At 40.2% G+C, this 18525-nt stretch overlaps 1 protein-coding gene across 3 annotated transcripts; it reads left to right on the forward strand.

Moving 5' to 3' along the window:
• Window positions 1-2084: 2084 nt before the first annotated feature.
• Window positions 2085-18127, forward strand: clint1a (clathrin interactor 1a). Of its 3 annotated transcripts, none has more exons than XM_037261476.1 (12): window positions 2086-2272; window positions 6328-6432; window positions 7445-7541; window positions 7800-7908; window positions 8256-8420; window positions 8520-8703; window positions 10593-10812; window positions 10907-10994; window positions 11786-11851; window positions 12272-12558; window positions 14690-14882; window positions 16284-18127. In XM_037261476.1, the coding sequence occupies exons 1-12, from the start codon at window positions 2232-2234 to the stop codon at window positions 16619-16621; spliced, it is 1893 nt and encodes a 630-aa protein (XP_037117371.1). In that variant the 5' UTR covers window positions 2086-2231; the 3' UTR covers window positions 16622-18127. The 3 variants fall into 3 exon arrangements, with proteins under 3 accessions (XP_037117373.1, XP_037117371.1, XP_037117372.1); XM_037261477.1 differs by having other exon boundaries at window positions 2088-2272; window positions 10593-10809; XM_037261478.1 differs by lacking the exon at window positions 11786-11851 and having other exon boundaries at window positions 2085-2272.
• Window positions 18128-18525: the final 398 nt, after the last annotated feature.

Consider the following 18525-nt stretch of genomic DNA (forward strand, 5'->3'; position numbering starts at 1 on the left):
CATCCGCTCTAACTGCCTCAATGTGTCCACTTAAACTAAGAAATAAAACTCACCGTAAGCATCCGTTTCTCCTTCATAAAAAATACACCGTTGCTCATGAAGTGAAAATAAATGTCTTTTGCACCTTGCACTAAACAAATGGCCGTGACACATAATGTATTTATTATGGCCAAAAGTAATTACTGATGCATTTGAATAGGAAAAAAATCAAAAGAAAAAATATTCTAACTTTATGGGTTACAGTGTGAATAAATTTGAACAGGTGATGACGCAATGTAGCTGTGTCATTTTAACCACATGTTCAGCCAGCGGTAGAGTTTAGTTTGGTACAGCCCACCCTGATCTGGTAACAGGTTCAACTGCAAATGTTATTTATATGTATTATCTATCTATCTATCTATCTATCTATCTATCTATCTATCTATCTATCTATCTATCTATCTATCTATCTATCTATCTATCTATCTATCTATCTATCCCTCCATCCGTATCTATCTATCTATCTATCTATCTATCTATCTATCTATCTATCTATCTATCTATCTATCTATCTATCTATCTATCTATCTATCTATCTATCTATCTATATACATATATGGATCTATATATATATATATACATATATGGATCGATGTATATATATATATATATATATATATATCCATTATATATATATATATAAATATATATATATATATATTAGGGGTGTAACGATTCATCGATACACATCGATTAATCGATATAATGCTCTACGATTTATTGGCATCGATGCTAAACGTAAACATCGATTTATATCGCCGTGTTTGACCTCGGACATTAGACGCGACTTTATTTTGAAATCCAGTTCATTGTTGCTTGCTTCCTCTTTCCGGGAGCAGTACGCGGCGTGTTGTGTTGTGAGCAGAGCAGGCACGTGAAAGGGGAGCCGACAACTACGCGGCTCCTGGGCTGGTGCTATGGCTAGTGTCCAAGAAGACGAGGAAATTCGCTCCCCTTTGGGCTTCAAGTCATTCGTTTGGAAGCACTTTGGATTCCAAAGAAAAGATGGCTCAACAGACAATTAAAATTATTGTAAATAAATAGTTCAGTAATGCACTTTAAAGTTAATGGTATTACAAAAAAAAGAAAGAATATTCATTTTTCTTTACTTATATGAGAAAAAATATAGGAATTCGATAAAGTTCAATGTTAAAATAAGCACTTTGTATACTACAATACTCTTGTAATTTCCTAAATAAAGAGTTTGCAGTACCTTGTTGATTTTGCGTATGAATTGTTATAAATCAGGATATTGTTCTATATTTTTTATTTAAAAAATAAAAATATCGATCGTGGAGTACTATATCGTTATGTATCGTGAATGAATCACAGCAGGCTTTAAGATATTGGCAAATATCGTATCATGTTTCTTTGTATCGATAAGATATCGTATCGTGACAAAACCCGCGATTTACACCCCTAATATATATATATACACACACATACACACGCACACACACATATATGTAAAGTGCTTTGTTACGGCGAAAGCTGTTCTGAAAACACTAAATAGGCTAGATAAATGTACGGTGTGGTGTTGTACCTTTTTCATTAAAGGTATTCATTCATTTAGGGTGGAAGTAACTCCTTCACAGTTGAGTTACTTCCACCCTAAATGAATGAAGAGTTGGGGTTTAAAACTCCGCAACTACATGGAGAAATGCTCGGGCTGCTTTCTGACGACTGTTGATGTGTCCTTCAGCAATCTACCTTTTTCAAAAGTTACAGCACAGCATGCCCCTTGCACTGTGACAACGCTCACTACAAATATGTTTATTTGCTGTTGCTCTGGTTATTTGTCATCTAAACGTAATAGGTCAATAATAATGAGGGAGACTAAGTATGTTGTCTTTATGATCACATTTTGGGTCATAAGTTTAAGGCTGTGTGAGGTCAGTTGGTCGGTTTATTTGTCTTTTCACACTATTTGCATCCTCGATTCTACGAATGCACGTAAAAATGACTTCGTGGATTATTTGAAGCGGTTCCACCTTGCAGTAGTATTTGAGATGTTTGTGTTAAATGACATGCAGTTGCGAATTTCCTGACTGCCGGGTGGTGCTTTTTGCGCCTCCTATCTTGACCGAGAGGTGGAACGGCACTTTACTTTTCCCATTTCGAGGTTTGGTATCGGTGTTGGGCTCCACGAAAGCGTTTTAGCGAGGCGGAGAGTTCCTCATCACAAAGCCAAGATGCTGAACATGTGGAAGGTTCGGGAGCTGGTTGACAAAGCGTGAGTATCCCGCAGCTCTTTCGCCTGGTTTGTGTACGGAGTTTACCGGTTTGAAAGAGACACGTATCAAAAACTTTGACGTCACATCGCTCGGACAAGTTAGCTAGCTTGTACGCTGCTAACCATGGACGGCAGATAACATGCAGTAGTTCAACATATACCATTTATATGTAGGTGTTGCTTTTGTGGCGGTTGGTATATGACCCAGCCTGTGCCGTCACGGCATTTATGTGATTTGTTGGTGTATTTTCCTGGCGGGTCAAGCGAATAAACTTAGCCAACAAGCTAATTTCTTAGCGTACTGGCTAGGTGGCTAATTGACCAGGCTAGCCAGCTAAGCTAGTTTGACAGCTCTCATATTGAAGTAAAAACATTGGCATGGCACAAAATGGACGCCTAGTTTGAAAAGATATTATTTCAATGCATGAATTTACAATGTGACGCGTCAGTTATGATCATTGTTAAGTTCAAGTTTTACTTTAGCAACACTGTATGTACAGTATGTAAGCATATCATGCCGAGCAAGCCTGAATCGGGAAATCTTAGAACCCAATGACTATTCAATGATTCGAGGAATTCTGTCACACCAACACATATTTTCTCATAATATGGCACGAAAGACGTTATACTCGAGGTCCCGGGTTAGCCCACTAAGTCCCAAGTTTGGCGAAAATAAAAATGGCACAACCAAATAATATATGATAAGGAAATAGAGGAGCGTTATGTTTGTATAATCTAAGTTGTTGGCTTGTCCAACAATTTCAAAAGCCATTTGTGCTAACAAGATGTTGATATTCTCAGTATTATTCAGTTTAAGCAAGCCAGGTATAATTGCAGAGATTACAAGAGAAATGACTTGACAAGCAGATGCTAATAATTCCGCTTCACTCTTTGATTTTTCTGTCTGTCCATTATAATGTCAGTTATGTTTGGTGGCAAGCACAAACTAAAGGTAAATATTTATACTAGCTATGAATGGTTGTGTTTTTCCATTTTTCATTCATCGTACATTTTCCAGACAGATATTTTTGGTCTCAAAGTTTGCGTATTAGCTTGTATACAGGGTCTACATAGGAGAAAATGTTATTTTGAAATTATTTTTTAAAAATGGTCTTGGGTGAGTACTGTAATTTTTGGACTATAAATCGTGGTTTTTTTTCATAGTTTGGGTGGGGGGGTGACTTATATGTGAATTCTTTTAAAGATTTTCAAAAAAAAAAAGTGAAACCGCGATAAACAAACCGCGATGTAGCAAGGGATTACTGTAATTTGAATTTTAAGTGACGTCAGCAGCGCGGCGTGACGCGGCGGTTGTTTACAAAAAGGACAAAGATTGATCACAGGATGACGAAGATGACGAAGGGCCCCACGTACTACCGGCATCATTAGCGGCTTTGTTTCTAAGTGACACGGAGGACGAAGGGTTTGAAGGATTTAAGGATTTGCAGTGACACGGAAGGTTTGAAAAACTATTATGGCTTTTACGCACGCCCGGTCCTACTCTACGGAGCTCTCTTTCACCTCCGTGGATAGAAGTCGGGGGCCGGCGCTCGGCCGGGTGGCTGTCCGTGGACGGTGGATGGGGCTCAGTCATGGCTTTTACGCACGCCCGGTCCTATTCTATGGATGTCTCTTCCACCTCCGTGGCTGGAAGTCCACGCCGCCACACGCCTGGAAGTTTGTTTTGTTAAAAAAAGAGCCGTTTACCAAACCCACGTCTTTCCTTGTACTTTGTTAACGCTACAATATAGTTATATACTAGATCTGTGGAATAACGACGAGGCTGACGTCAGGGCGCACGCGCGGCGTTGACAAAGGACGAGGAATTTGATCGATGGATTTAATGATTTAGAGTGCACAGATGGTTTGATAATATTATTGGTTATATAATAGTTATTTGATATATAATTTATATATCGTTATATGGGCCTGTGGAACATTTTGAAGTGCAAGCGCGCACCCATTGTTGACAAAGGACGATTAATGGATTTAATGAATTGGAGTGACACAGATGGTTTTATAAACGTGTTATTTATGTAATAGTTTTTTTTAATAACTCTGAATGTTACGTCAGGCCCGTTCTCAGCTCTTCGTTTGTGTTTATGTCACGTTAGCATACCTATCGTTTAGCCTGTTGTTGCTCGTTCATGTCTGTTCTTGGTGTTGGATTTTGTCGAATAAATTCCCCCCCAAAATGCGATTTATACTCCGGAGCAACTCATATATGTTTTTTTTCCACATTATTGTGCATTTTATGGCTAATGCGACCTATATTCCGGAGCGACTTTTAGTCCGAAAATTACGGTAAATGTTCTTAGAAGTGTAATTTGATATTTTTTCAATATTAACACTGGTTTGTTGTGTGTCATTCACAGCGAGTTAATAGCTCACGTAACTTTTTGAATGTGTGCTTCCGTTAGAATAGAAGATAGAATAGATCTTTATTGTCATTGTCACACAAGTACAACGAAATTTAAAAAGTGCCAACCGATCAGTGCATAAAATAAAAAATAAATAGAATAAATAGAATAAAAAGATAAAAAAATACAAGCTAAAAACCCACAGAAGAACATACACAGACATAATCATCCCTTTTTAGCGGCATTCAATGTGACTACCGCTGTAGGGTAAAAACTGTTGGCGAATCTGCTAGTCCTTGACCTAATTGATCTGTAGCGTCTGCCTGATGGTTTAGCTTTTGTTTGTTTAGCTTTTTACATGTGGCTGGCTGTGTGAATAATAAAACACTTAGGTTCATGAAAATCTACAAACTTACGACAGTGCATCACTGTCAGAAGCGCAACTTCTACTTTATCGCTAATATCAAGGCACCGAGAATAAAGTATTGCATCACCACATCCTTTCTGAGTGCCTCTGTAAGAGAATGTAAGAATGTTGTGCAGTATTCGAACGGACCTCACAGGCCTGATCGTAGAACATACAGTACAAAGAAGTTGAATTGATGAATTGTCATAAAGATAATCAAGGAAACAATTGACAAATGGGGACTTCAAGTTCTTTCCAATAAAGGAAAACAAAAAAAAAAAAAAAAAAAACTTGACATAGCAGTCATGATGGCACTACAGTATTTTGTCGCCCTTCCAAGAACATTACGTCCTCCACGCGTTACCATCCTGTGCTGTTGGACATAGTCTGCACAACCACAGCAAAGGGTGTATCCCGCCCGGTTTGACTACCAGTTTAATTTTTTCTCTCCCTGTTGTAGCATTAAAATAATTCAGTCACCATTTTAAAACATTTGTTTTGCTGACAGGCAGTAGTTGAAGTAACGTTAAGTGTAAAAAGAAGTTAACGGTTGAGGAATGAAAATGAATAAAAGCACCCACACTTTGAAATGTTACTAAACATGTGACTTTTGAGACATTGCTTTCTGAGGACCTTGGGGGGGGGTTACTGTGTTTAATACAGGATGTCCCCATAATCTGTTTTTGCAAGTGTTTGATGTTTGGTGGTTTAATCTCTATGTACTCATCTGTCATTTTGTGACTCTTGAATGAGGTCACATTCTAACCAGAAACTGAAGTTGCATCATGTTGTGCTGAGGGCTCAAGTGGATAAATGCAACAAGTGGCGGCGTTAGTTTGTATTGTCATCACAATTTAACAACCAATGAACTATTTAACCCAAACAAAAGCTCACACTCACTCTTGCGCTCCAAGGGGGGTGCCTTTGCTTGCATCCCTGTACTGATCAGTGTCAAAGACCTTTTCATGTTCTATGCTGGAACCCAATTTGCTTTTACTCGTTCAGCGTCATGTTATTTTATTTTGAATGCTGGGTTCATCAAGCGAGTTCACTCCCCTTTGTCCCACTGTCCAGACAGCCAGAAAGAACAAGTGTTTGTGGGTCTGGGATTATTAAAGTCTTCTTTTTTATTGCCCAGTGTTTAAACAGTGAATTTGTTATTTGTATATTTGAATAAGGAACATGTTTTTCCACTGTACTTAAGCAACATTTCATGTGCATGTTTTGCATATTTTCTCTCTCGCTCTTTGCTGTCACTTTTTCACTCTCTCACTCTTGCTCCCTCACAGAACCAATGTGGTGATGAACTACTCAGAGGTGGAATCTAAAGTCAGAGAGGCCACCAATGATGACCCCTGGGGACCATCAGGACAACTGATGAGTGAAATTTCAAGGTTAGCCCAGCAATCACTATTTTAAAGATTTGCTGTGTTTGTTATTTTGCTTGTCTCTCTTACTTTGGAACAGCATAATAGTAAATTATTCCATTTTCATGTACTGTTGCCTGCTCTATTTGTCTCCTCCCGTATACTGCAGCCAATTATACAGCCCTAAGAAACATAGATTATATCAATTTTATATGCAAGTCAGTTAAATAGACTCATTGGAGGAGCTAGCTTTACTTCACCACCCGTCACTGCAGTTTAATAGTGGCTGTCTGGGCTGCACGAGACATCCGGGTTTGGTTGGTGTTGTATTCTCAAGAATCAGTCTTGTATTTCATAGCAAATTCAGACATTATACATTACACAATACATTCTTTCAATCAAGTACTCTGACAAACAAAAGGCTTTGAAAATGATGAGGCTTGCTTTGAGTATATAAACCCTCACGCCCCATAGCACAGAGATGTCCAACTTCAGTTCATCAGCTCGTCAGCAAGCTCTTCAGAAGCTTGATAACGATCCTGCTCATTTGAATCAGGTTCGTTGGAAGAGGAAAACATTTAAAGCATGCAGGATAGCAGCCCTTGAGGTCTGGGTTTGGACACCCCTGTCCTAGCATGATGCAGCATTTTCCATCTTTGTAACTACTGTATTTCATTTACTCGTATTGTCATTTCCTCTATATTTGTTCGTCTTTACCGTCTTCTATTTGTATTGATTGGTAAAAGTGGAAAAGAACGACCAAGACACCACAGGTGACTGAAATGGTGCCTTTAACGATAAGACAATCTTGTGTTGCGAAAACTGTTGTTTAGGACTTTTTCTTGGCACAGGATATTTGTCTTTTATCTTCTTTTTATTTTGGGGGAATTTCAATGCGTGTTCTATACAATGTAATATATTTTATGAAGAAATGAAATAAAGATATTAAAAAGATGCGACATAAAATGTTGGATATGACGCATTCTAGATCAATCAATGTTACTTATTTCTTGCCCCCTGTCAATGTGTCAATGTGCAGAGCGACCTTCATGTACGAGCAGTTCCCAGAGGTGATGAACATGCTTTGGACCCGCATGCTGAGAGATAACAAGAAAAACTGGAGGAGAGTCTACAAGGTCTGCTGGCCATGCACCACAAGCTCTTTGCATACATACAGTACAGCATGTAAAACAAGGTCAATGACCCATAGTCACATCTGATAGACCCTTTTAGTACCTTACTACTCATTAACACACCTATGATATGGTTAGAAAGCAAAGTTTCAGGCTGTTCAACATTTTTGCCATTCTGCTAATTTTGGGTAGTATGCTACCATATGTTTGTTCAGAATTAACTTCACGCTTGTGACAAAAATGATGTGTCCTGCCTTGCAGTCCCTACTGCTGCTTGCTCATCTAATCAGGAATGGATCAGAGCGGGTTGTCACTAGTGCCAGGGAACATCTCTATGACCTGAGATCATTAGAAAGTTACCACTTTGTTGGTAAGTGTTTTTCTTTGCAGATTGCAAAAGTTTGGTGCATACACCAGCATTTCAACTCGCCGCAACTCATTGTCACTTTAATTCAAAAGTTCTGCTTTGATAATAAGAGGCTTTCTTTGAACAGAATGTCAATTAACAAAAGCTTTAGTGTGGGCTATGCTGAAAGGTTTACTTACTCCACAATTACTCACATACACATTCACACAGTCCCCTAAAGCTGCTTTCATTATTTTCAACCAAGTGTGTATTTTCTGCTCAGCGATGGTTACATATAGAGAGAGCACTTCAAATTAATTTTTTTTTTCATCAATTCATGTTTCAATGCTACATATGTTTACTGTTTCTAGACGAGCATGGGAAAGACCAAGGAGTGAATGTGCGCCAGAAGGTGAAGGAGATGGTGGAGTTTGTCCAGGATGATGAAAGGCTGAGGGAAGAACGGAAAAAAGCCAAGAAAAACAAAGATAAATTTGTTGGTGTGTCCTCCGATAGTCGAGGATACAGAGGTTACTGTAAGTCCGTTCTTGGCAAATCTAAACAAATCTCAGTCCCTTCAACAAAAAAAGTCTTTCAATTTTCTGACCTAATCCCACTGATGTGATCTCCTCCAGCGGGGGACAGGTATGACACCAGTGAAACCCGTCACCGGTGGGATGATGATTGGGAGAGTAACAAAGGGCAGTTCCCTTTCAGCGATAAATTGGGAGAGATCAGTGACAAGATTGGAAGCACTATTGACGATACCATCAACAAGTTTAGGAAGAAGGAAAGAGACGACTCACCGGACCGATTTAGGTAGGGGGAGTGAGTGGCAATGTCCCAAATATCAACAATCGTCAAATATATCTACATATACCCACACCCCACTTACACCAGTAAGTGATTTTAACTCCCGAAAAAATTGTATATATCTTATTATTTCTATTCATTTTATTGCCCACAATAGTGTAAATGACTCTGGGCATGAAGTGGACAGCATTACAGTTTGAAAGATCTTTAGTTTGAACAAGATATAAGATCTGATGTATTAACTTTCTATTTTATCATATCAGCCGCTAGAAAATAGAAATCACAATTTGGAGTTTGGAAATTGGAGTTGGAGCTGGAATGTGCTTCTGTCTTCTGTTACATTGCCACATTTTGTTTTATTTTTTGAGATCATTTAGTCAGGTGTTTTGGCTTGTCCCATCAGATGTGGCCACAGCAAGTCTCTTGTAAATTAGCAAAAGCACGCTGAGCATACAAGTTTCAAATAAATAGAATTATTTAATACACTTCTAATGATATATCAATGAATGAATACTAGTTATAAAACTGCAATATCTTAGGTTTTTTTAATTAAGAAAAACAACACATCACATAAACTTTATATCAGAGATTTAGCAGCTAAATTATAAAAACAATTTGTATAAATGTAGTCATGTGAAAAACGACTACATTGGTGGATTGAAACTTCACAGTACAATTGAGGAAAATCAAGTTGCATATAAAACACTGCAAATTTTAAGGACGGAACAAAATAAAGCCAAGTGTTACATTTATCTATTCAGTTGTTCTGAATAGTTTTTTAGTGATGTGAATTTGACCTCATATACAGCGGGACAAAAAAGTATTTAGTCAGCCACCAATTGTGCACGTTCTCCCACTTGAAAGATGAGAGATGCCTGTAATTTTAATCATAGGTACAGTTCAACTAACAGACAAAATAAAAAAAAAAGTCCAGAAAATCACGTTCTGATTTTTGAAGAATTTATTTGCAAATTATGGTGGGAAATAAATATTTGGTCGATCTGGGGCTCCACGCAAGATCTCAGCCCGTGGGGTCGAAATGATCACAAGAACGGTGAACAAAAATCCCAGAACCAGAGGGGGGGGGGGGCTTAGTGAATGACCTGCAGAGAGCTGGGACCAAGGTAACAAAGACTACCTGAAATTCTGGAGTGCCAGACGTGTCCCCCTGCTTCAGCCATTAAATGTCCAGGCCCGTCTGAAGTTTGCTGGAGAGCATTTGGATGATCCAGAAGAGGATTGGGAGAATATCATATGGAATGTCGAACTTCAGACGGGCCTGGACATGTATATGTAAACATGTAAGTACTTATTTCCCACCATAATTTGCAAATGAATTCTTTAAAAATCTGACTGTGATTTTCTGGATTTTTTTTTTTTTATTTTGTCTCTCACGGTTGAAGTGTACCTATGATGAAAATTACAGGCATCTCTCATCTTTGAGGTGGGAGAACTTGCACAATTGGTGGCTGACTAAATACTTTTTTGCCCCACTCTAAATGCTGATGAGAATGTAGACACTAAACCACAAAAGAACAAATACAAGGAAGAATGAAGGGCTGTTTTGTCATGTACATTGATTGTGTTAAGATGTTCAAAGAAAATATATTGCGCAATTAACCCAAAATTTAAACAGTTTTTAATGTTTTTCTAAAGTCCAAGCTGTGGCACGCAAATTTACACTTGGGCAGATCCATTCCTGTGGCGCTTTCAGACAAAAACAAGTGCCTCTGGCACAAAAAAAAAAAAAAATTTCCTCGCACCCAGCGGATTTGTTTGTCATCACTTGCATAAAGGCTAACAGACTTTAAGCCAGTAGTAAAAATGTGAAGATAGCACAAGCAAAGCGCATTAGGCATTGGCTTTTTCTAATTTGTTCATTTGGCCTTGACCAGTGACGAGGAGGAGCGAAGCCGCTCATCTCAGAATGGCAAAGTGGGCAAAGAGTTTAAAGATGAAGAAGAGACCGTTACCACCAAGAGCGTACAAATAGTCCAAGCAACAGAGACTACAGCCACCCGCAAGAGAGGAGGAGTTCCATCTAAGAAAGTGGACTTGGGGGCGGCGGCCCAGTACACAGGAGAAGCCAGCCCCACCGCTTCCACCAAACAGGTTGTGTGTGAATACACTTAAGATAGGCTGACTTAGTGTGTTGTGGATGCAAGTGCCATATGTACCTCTTCTGATCTATCTGTATTCTGTATTGCAGCCACAATCCGCAGCAACGAAGGCCTCAAGTAGCGGACTAGCTGACCTACTAATGGTGGACTCAACACCTTCAAAGCCTCCTTCCACTGGTATAATTTTCCGGCACTTGGGGTAATGGTGGTTTAGAGGAGGTACTGTTAGTTTAGTTCAGCTAGTTGTGTGTAGTTGTCACCAACTGACCCTACCATTTATAAAATAAGTATAGATGCCGTTTGTAAAAAAGAGGTGTGGTCAGGCACATTGCTTATCGAGATTTAACCAAACTGCGTGCTTCAACTAGCAAAATGCTGTCACGTGCACCTAAAAAAAACACAGCGTTAAAGATCCGATTTACAAGCAGTTCGAACGCCATCAGAATAAGCAAAGCTTCACTGCTATTAAATACCTTCGACTAATAACCCAGTGTCGGATAACTTAGTTTGTAACATGCAGTGTGTCTGTTTGGGATGTTCTTTTTCCCTCACACGCGCACATTGCCACCCAATCCACCCAGGTCTATACAGTGAGGTTGATTTGTTGAGTCTGTGCACCTGGCTTTTCAAGGCAATGGGGAATGCTGATCTGATGGCCTAACAAGCTAGCTGTCAAGCTAGCTTGCTTCAAAGCGACAGTTGTGCACTTGTCACAATGTGCAGCTGCTGGCGCTAGCATCAGATTTTGGGGACAGTTGGAGGAGGGAGCTAATGTATAGGAACTAAGTGCACCAGATGTTTTTGGGAGTAGTCCCCGGTGAGTGAAGAGGGCGGGAGGACTGAACAGATGTCACCACCCCTCCTTTCTGCCAAACACTCCCGAGCACACTGAAGGAATGCTAACTGTCAGCTCAACACCTGGAGCTCTTCTCTAAAACGGACATCTTTATGACTCGTTCTCATTGCAGACTTAATGAGTGGATTTGCCAACTTTGCTTCACCCGCTGCTTCTGCCGGCCTTTCCCAAGTATCTGGTAGGATTCAAGACTTTCTTTTAAGTGTGTGTTGTGCCATTGTAGCTATTCCAGCATACTACTAGAATATTCAGAAGGAAAGCTGGCCATATGGCGCATGCTACCTGCTCTGCATAACAAGAACAGACACACATCAGCTCCAGTTATGGATGACAAGGAGACAGGGACAGAGGAAGACGGGGCGGGGGGTGAATGGGGGTGTAGTGGAAGTTGAGATGGAGAGACAACAAGCGGAATCAATTCAATTAAATTTTAAAATGTGGCGTCAGTTATCACTGAGAATACATTCATCAGAGTGGACTGAGCCGACTCAACTGTTGATTTGTTTGCAGTACGTCAGTTATTTATACTCCCATTTAGAGCAATATCACAGCAACCTTTGCTCAAATAACTTTTTTTGTGTTGCTTTCTATCCTGCAGCCGGACCAGTCTCCAGCAACAACGGAGACTTTGGCGAGTGGAATGCGTTCCCTGGTGGCCAGATGCCAGCATCTGCTCAGCCTGTTGACATCGGTGGAAATGACCTTTTTGGAGCTCCTGCCCCCGCCCCTGCTCCAGTTACTGCGGCGGGCTCCAGTTCATCATCAGCAGATCTATTTGACCTGATGGGGCCGGCTCAGTCGTTTACTTCCTCTCAGAGCCTCAACTTCAGCATGAACAGTACGCAGAGCATGAGCACCACAGGCCTGCCTCAGTCGAGATCACAGGTATGCATGGTTGCACTCATACATCAATGCATCTGTTCTTAATAATTGATCAATATGCTTAGCTTTACATGACATCAGTTTCATGCTTCGATTTTGGGGAAATTGCATTTGACAAATTTGGAGTGCTGATGATCAGTTAATGTGCTTGACTGACGATTCAAAATAGACTCCAGCGCATACATGATATCATCTCTTTGCCAGTGAGAGCATCACTCGGCATTTGTATAGTAATCTATATATAACCTGATCAATGTGACCATGTGACAGCAAAGCGTTTTGTGATTTGTTTTTTACCTTCAGAAAAAAACAAGTTTAACAAAAACGAAATAATCACAAGTACAACCAATGGGGACTCAAAGGTTTGATGTAATGAAACATGAAATACAACATATTGACTCAGGAGGCTAATTTGAAAGCAGCAAACCTTCTCTCACACTTCTTTAATGAGCTTGGTGTTGTACAAATAAATTAGTCATTGCAAAACCTAAGCAGAGACGACTGCTATTCTGCATTAAGTACGAGGACAGGAGACATGACCTTTTGTGACATCTGTTGTCGGAATTGCTAAAACAATGTTGCCTCTGGAGACGCATCATTTTTCAGCTATTTTTTTTCAACTGCAAAACCAAAAGAGAGAACATGATCAAGAGAATATGACAGTAGAGAAACAAAAGACATTAATTACGTCAACGCAGTCACATGATCAAAGCTGATTAGTGTGCATAATACACAGTCTCCCAACAAGAAAATAAATGAGGTCTTAGAAAATAAATACATTAATTGGAAAAATAGTAACGCCCATGCTACTTTTTACTAAATTATAATATTGAAACTTATTTCTAAAAAAAAAGATTCCTTCTATGTCAATTGAGCTATACTTTTTTTTCTTGTTGCTTGTGTGCAAAATATTACTTGTAGTTGGTAATATCAAATCAAATATACAGTATACTAATTGTCACACGACCGCACCCATTTATATGGCTCTGCAGCTAAACTGGGCAATATAAGCAAATCTTCCACTGAAACCACTAAGGCATAAACATAGCTGCTTTGCTGACGAAGATTAGCCTTTGCCAACTGTCATATCACCATTCCAATACAATACATCTTTATTTATATAGCGTCTTCACAACAGCTATTTTTTTTATATTGGGCACATTCTTGAATCCTGATAACACACACGCACAGACGCGCGCACACACACATGCACACGCACACACACACACACACACACACACACACGCACACACCAATAGCTTGCTCTCAATAGCTGCGGACGTGTCCACTGAATAAGCTGGAAACACACCCTTCTTGACTCTTACCTGCCACACAAATAGTACGTTCTCACTGAAGGTACTCAAACGTCTGTTGTCACATACAATATGGCCTCAGTTTACTGCTGTTTAATATACACTTAACTTTTCCTGAAGTTTCCTTGTTGTGTGGACCCACAAACCAACAACATCGAGCAAGGTGCTGACGTATTAGACGACTGACGCCAGGTGGTAAAATCCACCCGTTTTAATCCAGTTCAGGGGCGGCCATTTTGTCAAGGCTCGGGTAATGACCAATGACGTGCCATCTTACAAATATCACATGACCAAAATATGAAAATTAATGATCTGTGATTGGTTGTAACCTTAGACCTGGCAACTGTGATATCATTTTCAGCGAGTGGTAAAGTTGCCGCCACCTGAGATGATTAAAATCGAATGGCTTCGGCTGCCTAATTCATTTTCCACAAACTCAACGTTATTCGTAATACCACGTATAGACTACGGGGGCCATAGAGAACGCTTTGTGTTAAAGAAAAATTTTGACTCAACAAAAAGAGACAATCACCTCACCTTTAAAATTATGATCAGAACTTGGACTTACAGAACTTCATCTATTAGTACTGTAGAGCATTTTACTGTGATTGTAGCATATACTATTTCCCTCACGGATTATTATTTTCCCTGCCAAGAAAAATACCTGAAGATTCATTATATCAAATTAATATTGCTTACATAGTCTCAAGTTTAAGATTGCTTTAGTATTTTAAAAACATGATATTTACTCATATCTTGGCATAGGACTTTGTGGTGATAACTGCACTTTTAAGGTATGTTTTTATTTATGAATTCACCAGCCCCTCCAGAACATAGGGGCACCTCTACAACCGCAGACTGCTCAGCAGGGAGTCGTTTCTCAGGGTGCTGCAGCCAAAGCGTCGCTGCCCTCCACCTGGTCAGACCCCTCGGTGAACATCAGCCTCGACTCGCTGGGACCCGGCATGCAGGCGCCCAAGCAGAGTCAACCCTCCCTCAACACACTTCAGCAAGGTAACAGAAAGATGTCCACATAAATTCGAACTCTGCGCCCCGGCTGCTTTTCAAGGAACCCGTCAATAATACAGTGCAGGATATGATAGCATTCAACAAGGAATTCATTTGCATCTTTGTTGGCGTAACCACATGGTTCAACCTCAACATGAAAGGCTTATATTCTCGCAAGTAGGCTAACTAGGAAGAGGCTCATAAATAAACAATCATTAGCATCATTAAGAATTTTGTCAATCTGGCAATCTTTTGGCAATGTTGTCCCCCTAATGAATGTGGCAGCAAACACCCCAGCCAGGCTTGCACTTGATTTTATTTCATCTACCGTGGAACCTCTAATCCATTCCAGAGCGAAACAAAAATAATGCAACATTAGTAGCAGTACTACACGTGTAAAAATATGAAACCCCTGCTATTAACAAAATGTACAAATGTAATGGGTCACCGATGCGGCTCATGCATTCTCAGGCCGGGCAAACACAAAAACAATCGGGCTCTTTTTGTTCTGATTTGCCTGATCCAGACCAAGGATGGCAAATGCCTGACTATCTTTTATGTTTTAAAGTTATGTCTGACTGTGTGAGGTGTGCTAATACAATACATTATTTTTTTATTTATATAGCGCTTTCACAACAAGAGGTGAATTGTCTCGATAATACGCTCCAAAAACAAAGTCAGGCCGACAATCAGAACGAACGGGTTATATATTTACGATCACAAATCTTCCTTTGTGTGTGGGGGAAGACGAAGTCTCCCGAGTCATTTGACTCCGTGGACTGTGACATAAATGGAATGTTGCCAAGCATAGAAGCGAACGAGGAAGCAGTGGTAAATAAAACAAAATATGTTCTACTCATCGTCGTTTTTTGTGTATAAAAGCGTGTTTCCAGAGACACCAAGAAATATTCGTCGTCGTTTTACAACACTGCACCTATGGTCCTTTTTGGAAACGCTAGCTAACAATAGCACAAATCTGGGAGCCTCTCTTTATTCTTTTTGAGAGCCTCATGTTTGTAATAATAACTTAGATTTTTATTTTCACAATCTTAGGAACCCAAGGAACTTATTTTTCAATGAAAATGTTGATTGAATTTCGGGACTTTCGACATGCAGTATTTTGCTAGGTAATGAAATGAAGCTTAGTGAGCCCCGCCTATTGCATTGGGTCACAACGCGCCATCAACGTCTCAGTCATTACCTGCTGCTACATTCCTGATGGCTATCAAGTGAACTTAGCGGCCAAGATTGAGTCATGTTGAAAGATTCATTACCAATAATTTGCTCTTAAACAGTACTTCCATACAGTCAAACCTCAGAACCTCCCAAATTAGTTTTATGGACAAGGTAATTTCTAATAAAGGCCTGTGTCCTGAAATGAAACGTGACTTGTTGAATACGTTGCAGGCAACCAGGCCAGTGGAAACATGCTGTCACAAGGATTCTCTGCAATGAGCCTCGGACCCTCGGCAGCGAGACCGCCTGTCACTGTAATGATGCACCCCGGTGCTGGAATGGGAATGGCGCCCAACGCTGGCATGATGGCAATGGGGATGCCCCCAAACCAGGCAATGATGGGGATGTCTATGGCTTCCAACCAGGGCATGATGGGGATGGGCATGGGTATGAACATGGGAGGGGTGACGATGGCGATGCCCGGTGCCATGGGAATGGGGATGAACCCGGCAATGGTTCAGCAGGCCAAACATGACGCCTTCGCCGACTTTGGTAACTTTGGGAAGTGATGAAGAAGAGGTGAGCCGAGGGGTCATTGGTGAAGGATTGTTCCGAGCTTCAAACAAAGAGTACTTGAAAAATGTCAACTCTCACAATACCAACGCCCTGCAATCTCCTTATTTTAAACAAATAATGCTGTGTAATGAATGACATGGATCGAAATGGATTTGTGCGAGCGTGCGTATGCATGTGTGTGTAGTTTGAACCAATGATCGGTGCGGTCTTCAGACAGCTACTGTAAATTGTGTGCCTTGCCGGTCATGAATGTCAGGTGTGTGTGCTTTTATAATCTCAATCAAACGGAATCAGCAGAATAGCAAAAATGTATATACTTATATATCGCTAGATATTTTTGAGATGCCTCCTATTGAATGGTGAGTTTGGAGAACGTGATCAGCCATTTTAACTTTCTAATATATCAAATTACCTCTCATTTTGTCCTCTGTCTTCCTTTAGCTTGGAAATAGAAATCTACATCTCTTTGCTCTTGCTAGAACTTTCATCTGCAGTTGCGGAGGAAGAGCACATTGTTACCTTCTCCACATGCTGCCATCACTATTGGCCAACAAGAGCCGTTTTCCACGGCCAGACCATCTTTCAGTCGTGGTACAATATCATGGCTCTTCTTGTTTGCATTTAAAGAAGATAATCAGTTCTGGGGAAAGTCCTCCTCCCTCCCAAGTACAAGCCAGAGTGCCTGCAAGATCTTTGCCTTTTCTGTTAACTTCCATAAAGAAGACAATGTGACCATGCAGTGTTGAAGGCAGCAACCACACCATGTACAAATAATCCGTTTGTACTCGTGCCTCAAGCCAAGTAAACTGTCAGTACACAATATGGCAGTTTAGTCTTAATTAGTTCTTTCATGCTGTTTATCTCAAACAACTTTACTTCCTCTCGTTAGTTGTGTAATCCTGTTGGCGCAGACTGTTTGACGATTGCATCACATTGTGTTTAAATTCTTATTTTCACATTTCCAACCGCTCGTGTGCAGTATTTGTCAGCTAGCGTGTCCCTTACGACTAAGCAGGCGAGAGGACCGACCGTGGTGCTGATCTGTTGGGTGTAGAAGAAAAAGAAAGCACTGCTCCTTGTTGGAGACCAAGTGCCTCCTGACCCTTGTAACTGTAATATTACATCAATCTTGGGTGCCTGGAATTCCCTCAGCCACCCCCAGTTTGCCAACGATGTTATTAATAATTCACACGCCAGAGTATAAGGAAGTGGATCCTGCAGCCTTGTGGGCCTCGGGAGGTCTTGCACACTGATACATTGTAGCCTTTTATTGAAGTCTGGAACATTACAATGACCAAAATCTGTTTTCTTACATTAGTTTGTGTTTTGCAGCTTTTCTTTTTTTTCTACTTTTGATCTCCTGTAAGTAGAAATGGGGTTGTTACTGAAACACTAGTATATGCAAATATCAAAAAGAAAGTCCTATGAAGAAATTTTGCATTCCCATTTTGATTTACACAGCAATATAGCTTACAACATTAAACCGTTGATTGAAATGATTTAATGGTGTGTGTTATTTGGTGAGTTGAGTCATTAGCGTCATTCGAAAGGACTTCAAGCAGCAAAATCTTATTCAACATGCAAATTACTTCCAGTTGATGTAAATGGTCTCTAAGCTGTACGGTGCTTTTCCACTTGTTAAGTGTTAAGGGCTTAACACTGAATTCATCATTCACCTTCTGGCAGTATCTTGTACCGATACTTCGATAAGGTAACACAATTGCTGAGGATCGAACCCCGAGCCTCTTGAGTTGGGAGCCTATCACTGAGCCACGTTGCCCCCTTCTACTGACCTACTTTCATTGCACTCCATATAAAATTAGAAAAATACACAAAAACACAATGAGCAACCTCTGCCATTTAAAAAGAAAAAAACTTCCACGAGCTGCAGTAAATT

This window comes from Syngnathus acus, chromosome 10, assembly GCF_901709675.1.
Source record: "Syngnathus acus chromosome 10, fSynAcu1.2, whole genome shotgun sequence".
Lineage (NCBI taxonomy): Eukaryota > Metazoa > Chordata > Actinopteri > Syngnathiformes > Syngnathidae > Syngnathus > Syngnathus acus.

Coding starts and splice junctions, on each gene's coding strand:
- clint1a (XM_037261476.1), top strand. CDS start 2,232: ATGCTGAACATGTGGAAGGTTCGGGAGCTGGTTGACAAAGC. Junction 7,542..7,799: donor ACTGGAGGAGAGTCTACAAG/GTCTGCTGGCCA, acceptor CCTGCCTTGCAG/TCCCTACTGCTGCTTGCTCA. Junction 11,852..12,271: donor CGGCCTTTCCCAAGTATCTG/GTAGGATTCAAG, acceptor TCTATCCTGCAG/CCGGACCAGTCTCCAGCAAC.